Source organism: Ruditapes philippinarum, unplaced genomic scaffold, assembly GCF_026571515.1.
Source record: "Ruditapes philippinarum isolate M1 unplaced genomic scaffold, ASM2657151v2 ctg4258_1_1_1_1, whole genome shotgun sequence".
NCBI lineage: Eukaryota > Metazoa > Mollusca > Bivalvia > Venerida > Veneridae > Ruditapes > Ruditapes philippinarum.
Window position 1 is genome coordinate 158446 of NW_026853311.1, and position 14469 is coordinate 172914.

Genomic DNA, 14469 nt, shown 5'->3' on the forward strand with positions numbered 1-14469 from the left:
CACTATTTCTGGGGGAATTTTGATCCTCGGAACAAATGTCTTGTTAGAATAAAACTGAATCTGGTTTTTCGATGTATAAAAGCTGTACAAAGAGAGAAAATACAAATACTAACCAAAATATATGTGACATGAGATCCATACATTAAAGATATAATTATGCTCAAATATGATATAAGAAAATATTGATAATTGCTATACAGTCCCTTTGTAAATATGAAATAAACATGTTTTGACTTCACACAAAGTAGATATGTTATGTTTAAAATTTTACACACTATGTATAGGTGGTCACAATATGAATATTGAGTATCATTAAAAAAAATGGCAGTCTTTTTTTTGTTTTTAAAAAGACTAACTTTTCTTGACCTGTTATAGGGAATGCAGGTTCCCATACACAGTTTCTTCATTCATTTATTCAAATTAGATATATTCAGTGAGAATTTCATAAATTTGTTTCAAATATTTTACTCTAGGATGAACACAGAATATCTTTAACAAGCAATTAACCTTTTACCAGCATGGCCTTTAATTTGTATAAACATACTATAGAAGAAGAGGCTTATTTTTCACTTCGTGTAGAAATGTACTATTTATAAACTAATAGTACAAACAAACAGGATATAACAAGGCTATCTTATTTAAAGATGGCATTTAGCACAGATATCACATATTACTCTTGTTTTGTTTTATTATTTCAATACCTGTGATTCATCCAGTGAGGGATGTTGTAATCATCACCAACTTCAAAAGCTATTTTATGATTCTTGCTATGGAACTGCAAAAGAAGACAAATTCCAAACACATAGGTTCATAATGTCAACATGAAGAACAAACTCTAAACACACAGATTCATAATGTGAACATGAAGAACACATGACAAACACATAGATTCATAATGTGAACACGAAGAACAAATGACAAACACACAGATTCATAATGTGAACATTAAGAACAAATTCCAAACACATAGAGTCATAATGTGAACACGAAGAACAAATGACAAACACACAGATTCATAATGTGAACATGAAGAACAAATTCCAAACACATAGAGTCATAATGTGAACATGAAGAACAAATGACAAACACATAGATTCATAATATGAACATGAAGAACAAATTCCAAACACATAGAGTCATAATATGAACATGAAGAACAAATGACAAACACACAGATTCATAATGTGAACATGAAGAACAAATTCCAAACACATAGAGTCATAATGTGAACATGAAGAACAAATGACAAACACATAGATTCATAATATGAACATTAAGAACAAATTCCAAACACATAGAGTCATAATGTGAACATGAAGAACAAATGACAAACACACAGATTCATAATGTGAACATGAAGAACAAATTCCAAACACATAGAGTCATAATGTGAACATGAAGAACAAATTCCAAACACATAGAGTCATAATGTGAACATGAAGAACAAATGACAAACACATAGATTCATAATATGAACATGAAGAACAAATTCCAAACACATAGAGTCATAATATGATTAATTTAATGAATCCCACCATGCGTGGAGGATTATGCTCTGGACAAAATCTCTATATTTTATCATCTTTAGTGACCTTGACCTTGCATATATTAACGTAAAATACATGTTTCACACCAGTAGTTATGTTGATGACCATCTGTGTTTCAATCCCTCAATAAATGATGACTAAATGGTCCAATTACACATTTTCATATTTTTATCTGAACTTTGGCCCCAATGTGTGACCTTGAACTTGGCCACAAGATACTAAATTTTGCATGTGACACTCCACCTTACAATGGTGAACATTTGTGCCATGCTAAATTGAAATCCCTTAATGCATGTTGAAGTTTTGTACCGGACAAGCGTTGTTCAATGATGTGTGTGACCTTGACCTTTGACCTAGAGACCTGGTTATTTGTGCAATGCAGCTTCTTATAGTGGTGTACATTTCTATGAAGTTTCATTAAAATTCCTTCATGCATGTAGGAGATATGTTCTGAACAAATTTGGCCACAGCCCGCCAGGGGGGAAACTATAATACAACCCATTTTTCAAACAGCATATAAAAAGCTGTCATTAAGACATGGTCTTTTTTTTTGTTTTAGATACAGATCTAAAATTTTGACCCATGCGTGAAGTTTCATAGAAAGTTATGTAGGTTGATCTTGTATACAAAGAGTTATAGGCCATGAAAAATGACCTAAAATTATGATCTCAAATGTGTCAAGTGTCAAGTATTCTAATATCTTTCGTGACTGATGAGATACCATTTACATGGAGAACCATAACCCAGTGTGGCAACAAAGCGGGGATGAGTGGAATACCCCATATTTTGTTTTTCATATATTCTAGCTAATACATTTCAATGTACCTTAAATAAAGGTGCAGCATGTAATGGTTGTTCTCCCATACACACAAGGTCACTTCCAACACCTGTAATGAACATATTTTAACAGCAATTAATACTAAAACATAATTAAGGATAATACATGTACCTAGAATGTAAAGAATATTTCTGGCCTTAGGCAGTTTTGTTTTCACCTTGACCTGTACTACATAAATGGATTATTCATCAATTTCCTTTCCCAGTACAAGCAAGACAATTAAATTTTGATGTAATTCTAAATCCTTTTTTCAGACAGGTGAATCATAAGCTGTGTCATTTAAATGTACAGTCCATTTTTGATATTTCCTTTGTGTGGTCGCTTAATACATGTTTGACTGTATATCAGAAAATACATTGAATATTTGAATGACTGTTTGTTTTTATGTTGGTGTTAACTGCCAAACAAATAGAGAAACTTCTTACAATTATAATTTTCTAAAATGAAAGTATAACTTATTATTCTATGTGTTGCATTCTGCAAATATGTTCCTGATATTCAAGTAAATTTGTTAGTAAAAATAGCATTCATTTCCCCTGTGTCTTTTTTCACTTTAGCTAGTTCTATCTTCTATTTTCAATGACAGATATACTGGTTACTGTCAAGATGTACATCCAGTATAGTTTATTATACAATAAAAAAATTACAAAAAGGGGCCATAACCATCTCGATCTGAAAAATTAGTGGTCTAAAGCCAAATTCGAACTTAACATGTATTGTAATAAAAGAGTAAGATGTTTGCTTAAGATGTGAGAAATCCAAGGTTCAAATCCGATTCCAAGCAAATAATAAAATTTAGTGTCTTATTCAGTGACATGAACATTGTTATTGCCAAAAATCAAGATGGTAAAAGAGTTATATATTTTTTCAACTTGCAATATACCTTTGAAGACATTTTTAACAAAGGTCTTATTACATGCCACATACAATGGGTACTGGTTTTAGAAAATAGACAATGTATTATTTTTAATTCTTTTAACTGGGGAGTTTATTTTAATGGGCATTCATTTATTTCAGTGAGATGACAAACATTGTTGAAAGCAATGATCACTGCATGAAATCATTCTAATGAATGTTTACATAGGCTCAAAATGAAAACAAGAATGTAAATAAGTTCCAATAATGCATATCTAGAAAAGAATAAAAGTAAAAAAGTAATTAAAAGCTGATTCATACTGGTGCTAATTAGGGTCTGTTATTCTGAAACAATTTTTTTGATTACGCAATTTTCAAACATTTAATATAAAAAGATTTTGTCCACCCTAAGACTTGACAACTTCGTGGTTACACAACTGTTTCCCAGCTGAATCTAAGGAATGCATGTGGTAATAATCTGTTTGTATTATTAATGTTTTAGGATTTCAAAGAGCAATTTGTGAACGTAACTTGGTTACAGTAAAAACTGATCAGACAGACGGACAAAAATCTCACAATAGTATAAGGAGTATTTAATCAATAATCTGCTGGAATCAAAACTGATTAGCCTGTGCCACCAGTAAAGACATCTGTGCAGTCTGGCTAGGCTCTATACTGTTGGTAGCTAAATTTTTGTATGTAAATATTGAAATCCCTTAAACTTTGAATGGACTATTCCAAATTCAAAGCAGGACAAGTTCATTACATGAATTCAGCAGGCTTAAGGGGTTAACATATCTAGGTAAGGAGTCAGACAAGTTAAAATAAAACCTCAGGGCTTTTTTTCATAGGTTTGGGAAGCAGCCCAGCTCTTAATTTTTGGGGAAAATTATACAGTATATTTGCAAAAGAGGAAGAAAAAACTTGATGTAAATTCAATTTTTGGGGAAAACTGCATTTTTTTTAAAGAATTTTTTTCTTTGGGTAAGCAGCCCTTAAACGGCCCCTGCTATAGAAGGAAAAAAGCCCTGGACCTGTAAATGTATAAATCAAATATACAAACCACAGTCTATTGTTCTCTGCTTTGTAATGTTGGTAAGCTCCCGGTCCACCTCAAATACTCCCGCCCCAGGCGTTATTACCACTGCAACCTTTCCGGTTCGGTCAAAGTTCCGGTCCATGTAATAACGTTCAAATACTGAAATAAAGCAGAAAGAAATCAACATTCTTTTGTAATAGAAGCAGGCCTTGAAAATATTTTCAGTGTCTGGTTAAAGTAGTTAACACATTGAACAAATAAATGTTATTCTATTCTAAACCTGAACACACTAAATATCTTAGATCAGTAGCTTCTAAATCCAATGTGCAAGCAACATTTTTCTACTTGTCCTGCATCAAGTTCTCTTAAATTGTACTCATAATCAATGCGGTGCTGGCTGACTAGTGAAATTTTCTTTCTCTCAGAAGTAATCAATAGACAGAATTATAATTTCTTCAAGGTATTCAAACAAACATTTATACAGACAATTACTCAAAACAAAATCAAATTTAGCAGAACAGAAGAAAACAAACATTTTCTTTGAGACTCGTACATATATATTATGAAACATGGTCATGTTGGCACATGAAAAATACAAAACAAGGATGAGTCAGGTAAAGGAAAAGACAGTACTAAAAATAGCAACACCTTAACCTTTAACCTCCCGGTGGCAACTTATTAAACCAATGCGACCAGTTCGGACCAAGATCAACCAGCACATTCGTGCCATCTGATCATGGTATCCACTGTTCACTTTTCAGTCAGTACTTACATTGAAAATTAACCTAAAAATGATAAATGGTTTTGTCCAGACTGACTGATCTAAGATATATAGTGTGTTCAGGTTTAGAATAGCATAACATTTATTTGTTCAATGTGTTAACTACTTTAATAAGAGATGTAGATAATAGAGATAAGCAGCTTTTATATACCCCGTAGAAATATCACTCATGCCTTACAAAAAGTGAAAAATTAGGTCTTTTGTAGCAATTATAACTCAATGAATGTAGATTTGATTCTTTTATAGTATACACCATTTGAAAGTTAAATCTTTATCTATTCCTGCATGTTAAAATATTGGTAATTTTCCATGCCTTTCACTTAGAAAGATTTAGCAGAACATACCCACTGAGTCAGTTTTTCGTCATATGCATAGTTATTTTACAAAAGTTAATTGTGTTAACTATTTTAACCAAAGTGTAGTTATCTATCTCTCTTCTTTTACCTTTCCCGATCATACATATAAGATTGTTAACTAACGTGCAAGTTAAAAATCTTGTTATACTCATGTGAAATTTATCAAAACTTTGTGAAATTCTGAGTTTATTTAATAGTTTATAATATATATTTACAATTAAGAGACATGTTAAGGGTCTCTAGAAAATTCCCTTGTGCAGCTGCCGAGTTAAAGGCCTTGGGAACTTTGTACCCTCGCAGTGTGTGATAATTAAGGACCCATTTAGAATACTCGTTGAAAATCTTTCTCAGTTGTTTGATTGTTTCCGTCCACTCCTCATATCTCTCATTCTGAACCACAACTCTACAACATACAGTACACACATTCAAAAACAAACACACAAAACCAAGGCAGATTTTCAAGACGCAAAGAAAAGCAATCTGTGAATAAGAGTATCCTACCAGATGTTATAAAAAAGATATTTTGTTTTTAAGTTGATCTACTGATAAGAATAGGTCAATGGAATTTCTAGTGGAGAAAGGTTATTCAGTATCCAAAATGCTATTTTTGTTCACTATTCATTGAATTAACTTATTACTGATTGCCTTGTCATTTTTTAAATATACATATAATTAGTATTAAAATTATGATATTTTTTGACGTTTTATTCACAAAAATGTTCTTAAACATGGTTCCTTTTCAAAATTTACTGAACACTTTCGATTGGTAGAAAACTACACAATTTGCCATTCAGGCAATTTACCCATAAATATTTTGATAGAAATAATCATTTATATTTTGAAATAAAATTTTAAAAAAAAACAGCATATTAATAATTTTCTGTGAATGACATAAGGAGACCTAAATCAGCCAGTACCTGTAAAAGTCCTCATAAAATCTCCCCAAGTAATCTTGTTGTAAACATTCCTGCATGTACTGAGGAAACTCATCTAAAATAATAACATTTCTAATGTGTTAAACTATATAACTTAATTTAAACATATTTCAATGAAAACAAGGCTGTAAATTTGAAAAAAAAAGTGTTATTTTCTTTGGTAGGTGTGATGAAGGAATGTTTTAAACACGCACCAAGTCCCTGGTGTAATTTATACTCACAGTTAGACATTGTCAGTGACATTAAAGCTGCATGCCTCCAGATGAGCCAAACAATTACAAGAACATCAAACTTGAGAAAAATTACTGAGATTTTAGGCAACGTAAAAAGATTCAAGATACAAGCAGTAATTTCCATGCTATGTGTCATTTATGACCGATTTTCATGAAAATTAGCATAAATATGGAGGTGTCCTGCTTTAGCCTCTCTAAAATAAAATGACAAGATTACTTTATTTAAATTTATGCTGATGTTACATATTAAGTTTCACTAAATATATAAATGGTACGTTTTGTTATTTAATCAAGCAGAAGATTGCTCAAAGTTTTATTAAGTAAAAACATGCTAGTTACAAACCTCTGGAGTGGGCCTCATAAAATGTCCTTGAAAACATTACAATTGTTACATCATGAAGACAACACTGTTCCTAAAATTATTAAAAACAAACAAATATCAAGATTATGTCACATAACAAGGTTTTCTGCTAATATTGCAATTGTGAACAAGAGCTGTCCCCCAAGTGACGAATGCCCCCGAAATGTTTTCTTAAGCATGCAGGTATTATGAAAAGAAAAGAGAATGAAAGTAACTAATTGCTGAATATTGTTCTTTGTATTATTGTACCTGTAACCTCTTAAGATAGCATGAACCTTCAAAATATAATTGTGACCTTGACCTTTGAAGAAGGAAGGTGGTTCCTGGACAAGACAGAATGTTGTTATGAGATAGACATTTGTGTCGAGTTATTTCAAAATCACTCAATGCATGACAAAGTTACAGTCTGGACATGATTGTTGTGTAAGTTGGGACACACGGACAGACAGACATGAGCCTTAGCCACGACACATTGTCTTGATGTGGTAGACATTTGTGCCAAGATATTTTTAAATCCTTCCATGCATGACAAAGTTACAGTCCGGACATTAATGAGTATCTTCAAACTCTTCTCGAGATAATGAGTACCTTCAAACTATAAGTGTGACTTTGACCTTGAAGGTAGGGACATGGGTCTTCATCGTGACATGTCGTCTTAATGTGGTAGACATTTATTTCTAGTTATTTTAAAATTCTCCGATGCATGACAAAGTTACAATCCGGACACGAATGTGTGTACCTATAAACTCTTATTGTGATAAAGTGAAACTTCAAAATGGTAGTGTGACCTTGACCTTTGAGGTAGGGACATAATTCTTGGACATGACACATCGTCTTGATGTGGTAGACATTTGTGCCAAGTTATTCTAAAATCCTTCCCTGCATGACAAAGTTACAATCCGGACACGAATGTGTGTACCTATAAACTCTAATTATGATAAAGTGAAACTTCAAAATGGTAGTATGACCTTGACCTTTGAGGTAGGGACATGATAATTGGACATAACACATCGTCTTGATGTGGTAGACATTTATGCCAAGTTATTTCAAAATCCCTCAATGTATGACAAAGTTACAGTCCGGACACAAATGAAGAGGGGACGCACAGATATCCGAAGGGCCATTTCTATTGTTATTTTCTATTGTTTAATAGAGGGCCATGGCCCCTTATTCTATTGTTACGGAATGAACACTTTTGTTCTCTTTAAGATAGATGGCCCCCTATCCCTATTCAGTAGTGCAGACAGACAAGACGGACGGATGGACAATGCGATTTTAATATGCCTCCCTTCGGGGGCATAAAAAAATACACAATGGGCCATAACTCTGCAAAAAATGATCCTATTACAATATCCAACAACATGTATTTGCACCAGTGCATTTTGGTGAAATTGTTCTAAGTAGGTTTGGCTGAAATTAACTGAGAAATGTAAAAGTTCAATATGAAATGCATTATTTACCAAAAGACACTCAACTACTGTCAATTATCTTGCTTTTACTGAAAAAGATGTGAATATATTTTTGTTTTTACAATGTAATGTATCATAGTTTACCACATTTTGCTTTTACTTGTGAGACTATATTTTCATTTAAGTTATTAAAAATCATCTATAAAGTCTGCATCTTGGGCTATGTATAAAAGGTTTGAAAATCAAGTACCTTCCATTTAGCATATAAATCTGTTAAAAATCCGTTGACTGCCTTCTCAAAGTACAGGTCGCCATTTATGTCAAAATCCCACATTTCTGAACTCATTTGAATGAATATCTGAACAACAGCAGTGGAACTTCTGTATACAATCTGGAAATAAAACAAATGAATCTTAATCAAATGCTTGTATATTTCTTTGTATATTATACAAATCATACAAGGGTGTAAAAAGGCAGTTTCATGTATTGAAAAAAGTCATTTGATATAACAGATGTAAAGTCAAATCATGGTTTAAAAAATCGACATACACTGAATTTAACAATTTTACATATACATGTACATATACTTTTTTATATAAACAGGTTTCCAAAGAAATGGGAAACTATAACTCCTACACCACTAAATTATGTGTAAATGATTTGCTCTATTTTGAATTTGATATAGTAAGTAATTCAGGGAATTTCAACAGTGAGCAGTCAAACATTAAGTGTCTGTTTTTACTAAATCCTTGAGCACACAGGCCTAGCTCTATACTAGCGGCATAAAATTTAAATATCATTGTCGTTTGTATTCAAACTTCTGTCATAAATTTGAAATAGGGAATGAAATATGGTTTGTTTACTATTAAAGTATAACACTTATTACCCTTGTATCATCAGAGATCACACCACAGGTCACTTTCTCACCTCTACACCATAGCTCATTTACTTGTGCCCTGCAATGAAACAAATAGTTACTGTCCTATTGTTACAAGGTACTAAATTTTCAATGGAATAAAATATATCAAAAAGTTGTTACAATTACTGTGTCATAATTTTTGCTTAGAATAAAAAGGCACTAAACTATTCAAACATGAGTAATTTATATGATGTTTTTAATCTTTATTGATACAATATTGATGCAATTTACAAATGCAAGGGAAGTAACTCAAAACAAACTAGTAAACTTGGTTCTGCATTTGTTGTCTCCCATAATTTTAGAGACTGAAGGGTTCATATGAAGAACTTTAAATCTGGTTATAATTATGAGGATCATTTTACGTGAAACAGAAAAATTTTAACAATCAAAATCAAAATTTAACAAGATCAAAATTAGTCCTTCATGAAGTGATGAACATATAACTAAGAAATGATGCGCCATATAAAAATCTTAATAAACTACATGTACATAATTATAGTTATGTTTTAACAATGTAATCTATCATCTTTATAATAATAACCTCATCTCACTGAATTTTATCTTCTTATTCAGGTAAACACATGATCCTATCTGCAAATAAAGGAAACAATGTAAAACCATTTCATACTGTTAACATGGCTATTACAAAAATAAAATAAACAAAACAGTCAAAGTACAGCTCATGCATATAATTGTATTTATCAGTCTTAGACTTGACAAATAATATTGCAAAAACATAAAATACAGGATTGCATTTATCACTTCAAACTGTTTATACCTCACATATTAGTTTAAACAAAATTCACTTTATATAAGTTCAAGATAAAAGTGTAATACACATCAAACACAAGGACAGGTTTACAATATTTGAGCCGCATCATGACAAAACCAACATAGTGCGTTTGCGACCAGCATGGATCCAGACCAGCCTGCGCATCCGCGCAGTCTGATCAGGATCCATGCTGTTCGCTTACAAAGTCTATATTAAGTAGAGAAACTGATAGCGAACAGCATGGATCCATGCTGGTCGCAAACCCACTATGTTGGTTTTGTCGCGATGCGGCTCATTTTATCCATGTCTACTAGTTTCTGTCAATACTTGACCTTCATCAGGACCAAATTCATTTAAGTTTGATTTTGCAGGAAGATAAAAGCTTATAGACACACTCTTGAATTCATTCCTGTATAAGGCTGTTGTACAACTTAAGAAATGTTTTAATGCATAATGCTACATGATTAATCTGGGCTGTGTTTCAAAAAAAAGTCCTAAGTCTGAAATCAGTCTTAAGACCAAAACTGAGACAATTTTGCATTTCAAAGAAAATGTCCTTTGACTCCTACTTCATGACTCTTTAGTTTCAGAATAGCAATGCTGATTGGCATTTACACATTATGAATAAAGGGGTCTGTCATTGTATTTCTTAACTTTTCTCAGAAGAATGAATTTATTTATTGTCTACAGTATTTGACTGACGCTCAAAATAATTATTGCAACGGTCTTGAGTAAGTCCTAAAGTTGCTTGTATGTCCAGGACTTAGGATACACTTTGGAATTTCTATGAAACACAGCCCTGAAAATGAGCTGAAGACACTTATACAATATCAGTATTTGTATAAAAAGTGGAAATAAAATATAAATCCATAAAGCTTCCAAGTTCATTTTATGCACTTCATTTGAAGAAAATCTATTTGTTATTTTAAAAAAAAAAAACTTGTTCACTAAATATCTATTAGAATCAGGGCTATTTTCCACCATTATCTTTGCCCGAAAGGTATGTGGGTTGCCACCCTGTGTTGTTTTTTGTTTTTTTGGTTTTTTTTCTTTATTTTAAGGGGGGGGGGGGGGGGTGTCAGTATCAACATTATCACATACCATGCTAGTGCGTAGTCTGTGCATATCACTTCTGCTGTAATACTGATCTCTAAACAGTATCTCCACCAGATCCAGGGACACTTGCTGTTGAAATTCAATAGGAGTTAACACATTACTGCACTAAGGTGACAATATATATGAGCCGTGCCATGACAAAACCAACATAATGGGTTTGCGACCAGCATGGATCCAGACCAGCCTGCACATCTGCGCAGTCTGATCAGGATCCATGCTGGTCGCTTACAAACCCTATTACAAGTAGAGAAACTAATAGCGAACAGCATGGATCCTGATCGACTGCGTGCATGTGCAGGCTGCGTTCGATCACGCTTGTCGCAAAACGCACGTAATGTTGGTTTTGTCGTGACCCGCAGTAATTATAGTATATTATGTGGAACTGAACAATGTTACATTTGGATAACATGACTAATGTCACAAACAAAATTATAATTGATATATAATATTCGTAATGATCACCGTTTGCCAATCATAACTGATTCAAGTAAAGACCGTTAAAGGACATTATGGCCTCAGAAATTAATCATTTTTTTTTATTCTTTGTGAAAAGCAGAGACAGATTAGGTATGAAGAGTTAAATAATGGATTTTAAGGATTTTATTGCTCATCACTTGAAGAGAAGAAGCTCTGAGCGTGGTGAGGTTGTTTTAAGATTTCATGTATCTGTCAAAAAAAATTACAAATAATAAATGCATTATGAACATTTCAGTGTTAATATATCTGTTGAATAACCAAAGATAAGTTGTTGTCTTTTTTTTACCTTTTATCGCCACCTTGATTAACAATAACGATTCTGATAATGTTTTCCAGCTGGAAAGCCAGCTAGCTATTAGAGCTGTCTACGAACAGTGCTTTCTGTAAAACAACCAAAAAAGGATCATTGGCACCTCATGCGCGTCATGAACGCCCTGTTGCTGTGAACAAATTCTAAGTCAAAGAAAGTGGGCATAACTCCAATGAATATTGCTATTCAGAATTATGCTTCTTGTCTTAGCAAGCTGCGAACTTGCATGATATGCAAGTATTCAAGTTTCAGTTGATACTTTAAAATATTTAATATTATATTAGTTTTTTGTGCACAATGACCAAAAGAAACAACCCATACAACCACACAATGCACTATCTAATAGCCATTTTTTTCTGTTGAAAAAGATGAGCTAAGATGTAATTTATAGATGTATAAGGAATTAACATTATGAAATGGTATTACAGTGTTCTGAATAAATAGTAAACAGTTATTAAGCATAAAATGAAATAGGGCTGTGATGCAAGTCAGGAGTAAATGTACAGTGTGAGGTATTCGAGTACCCTTTGCAATCATCTTATCTCGACTTAAAGAACAGTGGTAACCTTACGAAATTCCACAAAATAAAAAAAGAGATGAACTAAACATTTTTGAGATATATTACGAAGAAAGATAGGAATATAGCGAAATTTAAAGGAAAGGTCCAAAAGTGGCATTGAATTAAGGTTTCAAGTAAATACCAAAAGCTGAAGAATTTGGACCCAACATAAACAGATTAATTAACAGAGCATAAAGTTCTGCCATCAAATTTCAGATTTTCATCGGTATGGTTTTAATATACATGTACTTTAACTGAGCTTGATTTTTTACAACAAGTTCTTTGCAACTTATTATTAATCACTTTCAAGTTCGCTTTCTTAAACAACAGCGATACTGTTCATATGAAGAAACATGGTTGTGACCAGATTAGGCTTAAACCCATTGATCTCTGGTTTTCATTTGATCTGTGAACAATTCTTATAAACAAATACCTAGATCCTGAGTTTGAACTGAGAGAATGTTCTTGTTAATTCATGACCAATAGTTTCCACTTATTTTTCACTTGGATTAATAACGAACTCTTCACAACAAACAAACCTTTAGGTCTTGGACCTCATCTGAAAAAATGTATGTGTTAAAACAGGCCGGCTTAAAATAATAAACATATAATTCAATTAATTTTATTTCCAGTATATCTTTTTTTAAGACAATCCAATCTGTAGAAACTGATTAATAACTTGTAGCCAAAACTTTACAAGGTAAAAAGTGAACAACATAAAACATTGGCCATTAAACACCATGAAAAAGCCATGTACACAATGAAAAATAATAATGTCTGATTCTGAAATTGTTTAAATTTTAGCTTTATTTTACTGGGAGGAAGGTGCTATGCCCCCTCTTACAAATCAGATAGCCTCCTGTTTTGATGGTCTTTCTATTTATTACTTTTAGTACTGTGATAAAATAGTCAGTTAGCTTATTTATTTTCATAGAACCCTGTATATAAAGATTAGCTGCATTAGAATTGTTACCTATATTCTTCCTCAGGATGATAAATTTCAACAACATCTCCAATACTGATTTCAGCTATCTCTTTCGGATTGATCAAAATTTCTTCAACTGAAAAGATAAACAATATATGCTTCATGAATTTTTTTTTATCACTATATACACATTTTTTAAATTTACAACTAAAAACAACTAACAGTAACTGAACAGGTTTAATTCTAAGCGCTATACCAGCCTCAGTGATTAGTTTTGCATACATGATTATATTGTAATATTAAAATAAAGTTAAAACCAGTGTAATTTTTATCAAGTTTTTAACAAAGAGACTGTTGTCTCAGTGTACCCAGGGTCTTTCTATTTGAAAGACCCTGGTGTACCTGTGTAAAAAAGTAGCTCATGGTTAAAATTGTAAGTATCAAAATAAACTGCATATAAAAAGTGACAATATATTAATACTCCGCCATCATGTCATCATCAGATTTTACCCCTAGTTTACTACATGAAGACCTGTAACATAGACAGCACACTTTATAATAATTTCATTTCCTGACCTATTAAGTTATTCTTGTAGCTTAACAAAGAAGCATAAATTAATACATAAAATTCAATACTAGAGTTATGTGTCTTGATCATTGATATATAAGTATGATAAAACGAAATGTGTGAAATTTAAAATAAATATCTTTAAAAGTGGTTAATAAAAAAAAAACAAGTTGAATGAAAAATCTGATATAGCTGCTATACCACTGCATAACCTTGTCAGTCTGTAAGACAGCTTTATTATTTAAAAAAAAAAAGAGCCGTAAGCCAGATCACGGATGTACCCACTGACAACATATATATGGTATATAGTGAAAAAATCAACAGAGGGCCATAATTCTGTTAAATTTGGTCGCAGCAAAAATTCCTTCCTTTACTTCCATCTACACATTCAGGTTGTTTCATCCCTGGAAGTTTAAGCAAAAATCGTTGCCATCCGGTTTAAGAGGAGTTGCGTTCAACAAAATTTCTA

At 32.3% G+C, this 14469-nt stretch overlaps 1 protein-coding gene across 1 annotated transcript in view; it reads right to left on the reverse strand.

The window, feature by feature from the left end:
- LOC132736468 (GATOR complex protein Iml1-like) overlaps positions 1-11239 on the reverse strand; it is an 80624-nt gene extending 69385 nt beyond the window's left edge. The window contains exons 1-11 of the mRNA XM_060723611.1: positions 11147-11239; positions 9815-9864; positions 9241-9310; positions 8605-8745; positions 6928-6997; positions 6334-6406; positions 5632-5819; positions 4304-4438; positions 2373-2434; positions 702-775; positions 4-82 (exon numbers count right to left, since the gene is read on the reverse strand). Coding sequence (XP_060579594.1) covers positions 4-82; positions 702-775; positions 2373-2434; positions 4304-4438; positions 5632-5819; positions 6334-6406; positions 6928-6997; positions 8605-8745; positions 9241-9310; positions 9815-9864; positions 11147-11170 — 966 coding nt within the window. The 5' untranslated portion in view covers positions 11171-11239. The remainder of the gene's footprint in view (positions 1-3; positions 83-701; positions 776-2372; positions 2435-4303; positions 4439-5631; positions 5820-6333; positions 6407-6927; positions 6998-8604; positions 8746-9240; positions 9311-9814; positions 9865-11146) is intronic.
- Positions 11240-14469: the final 3230 nt, after the last annotated feature.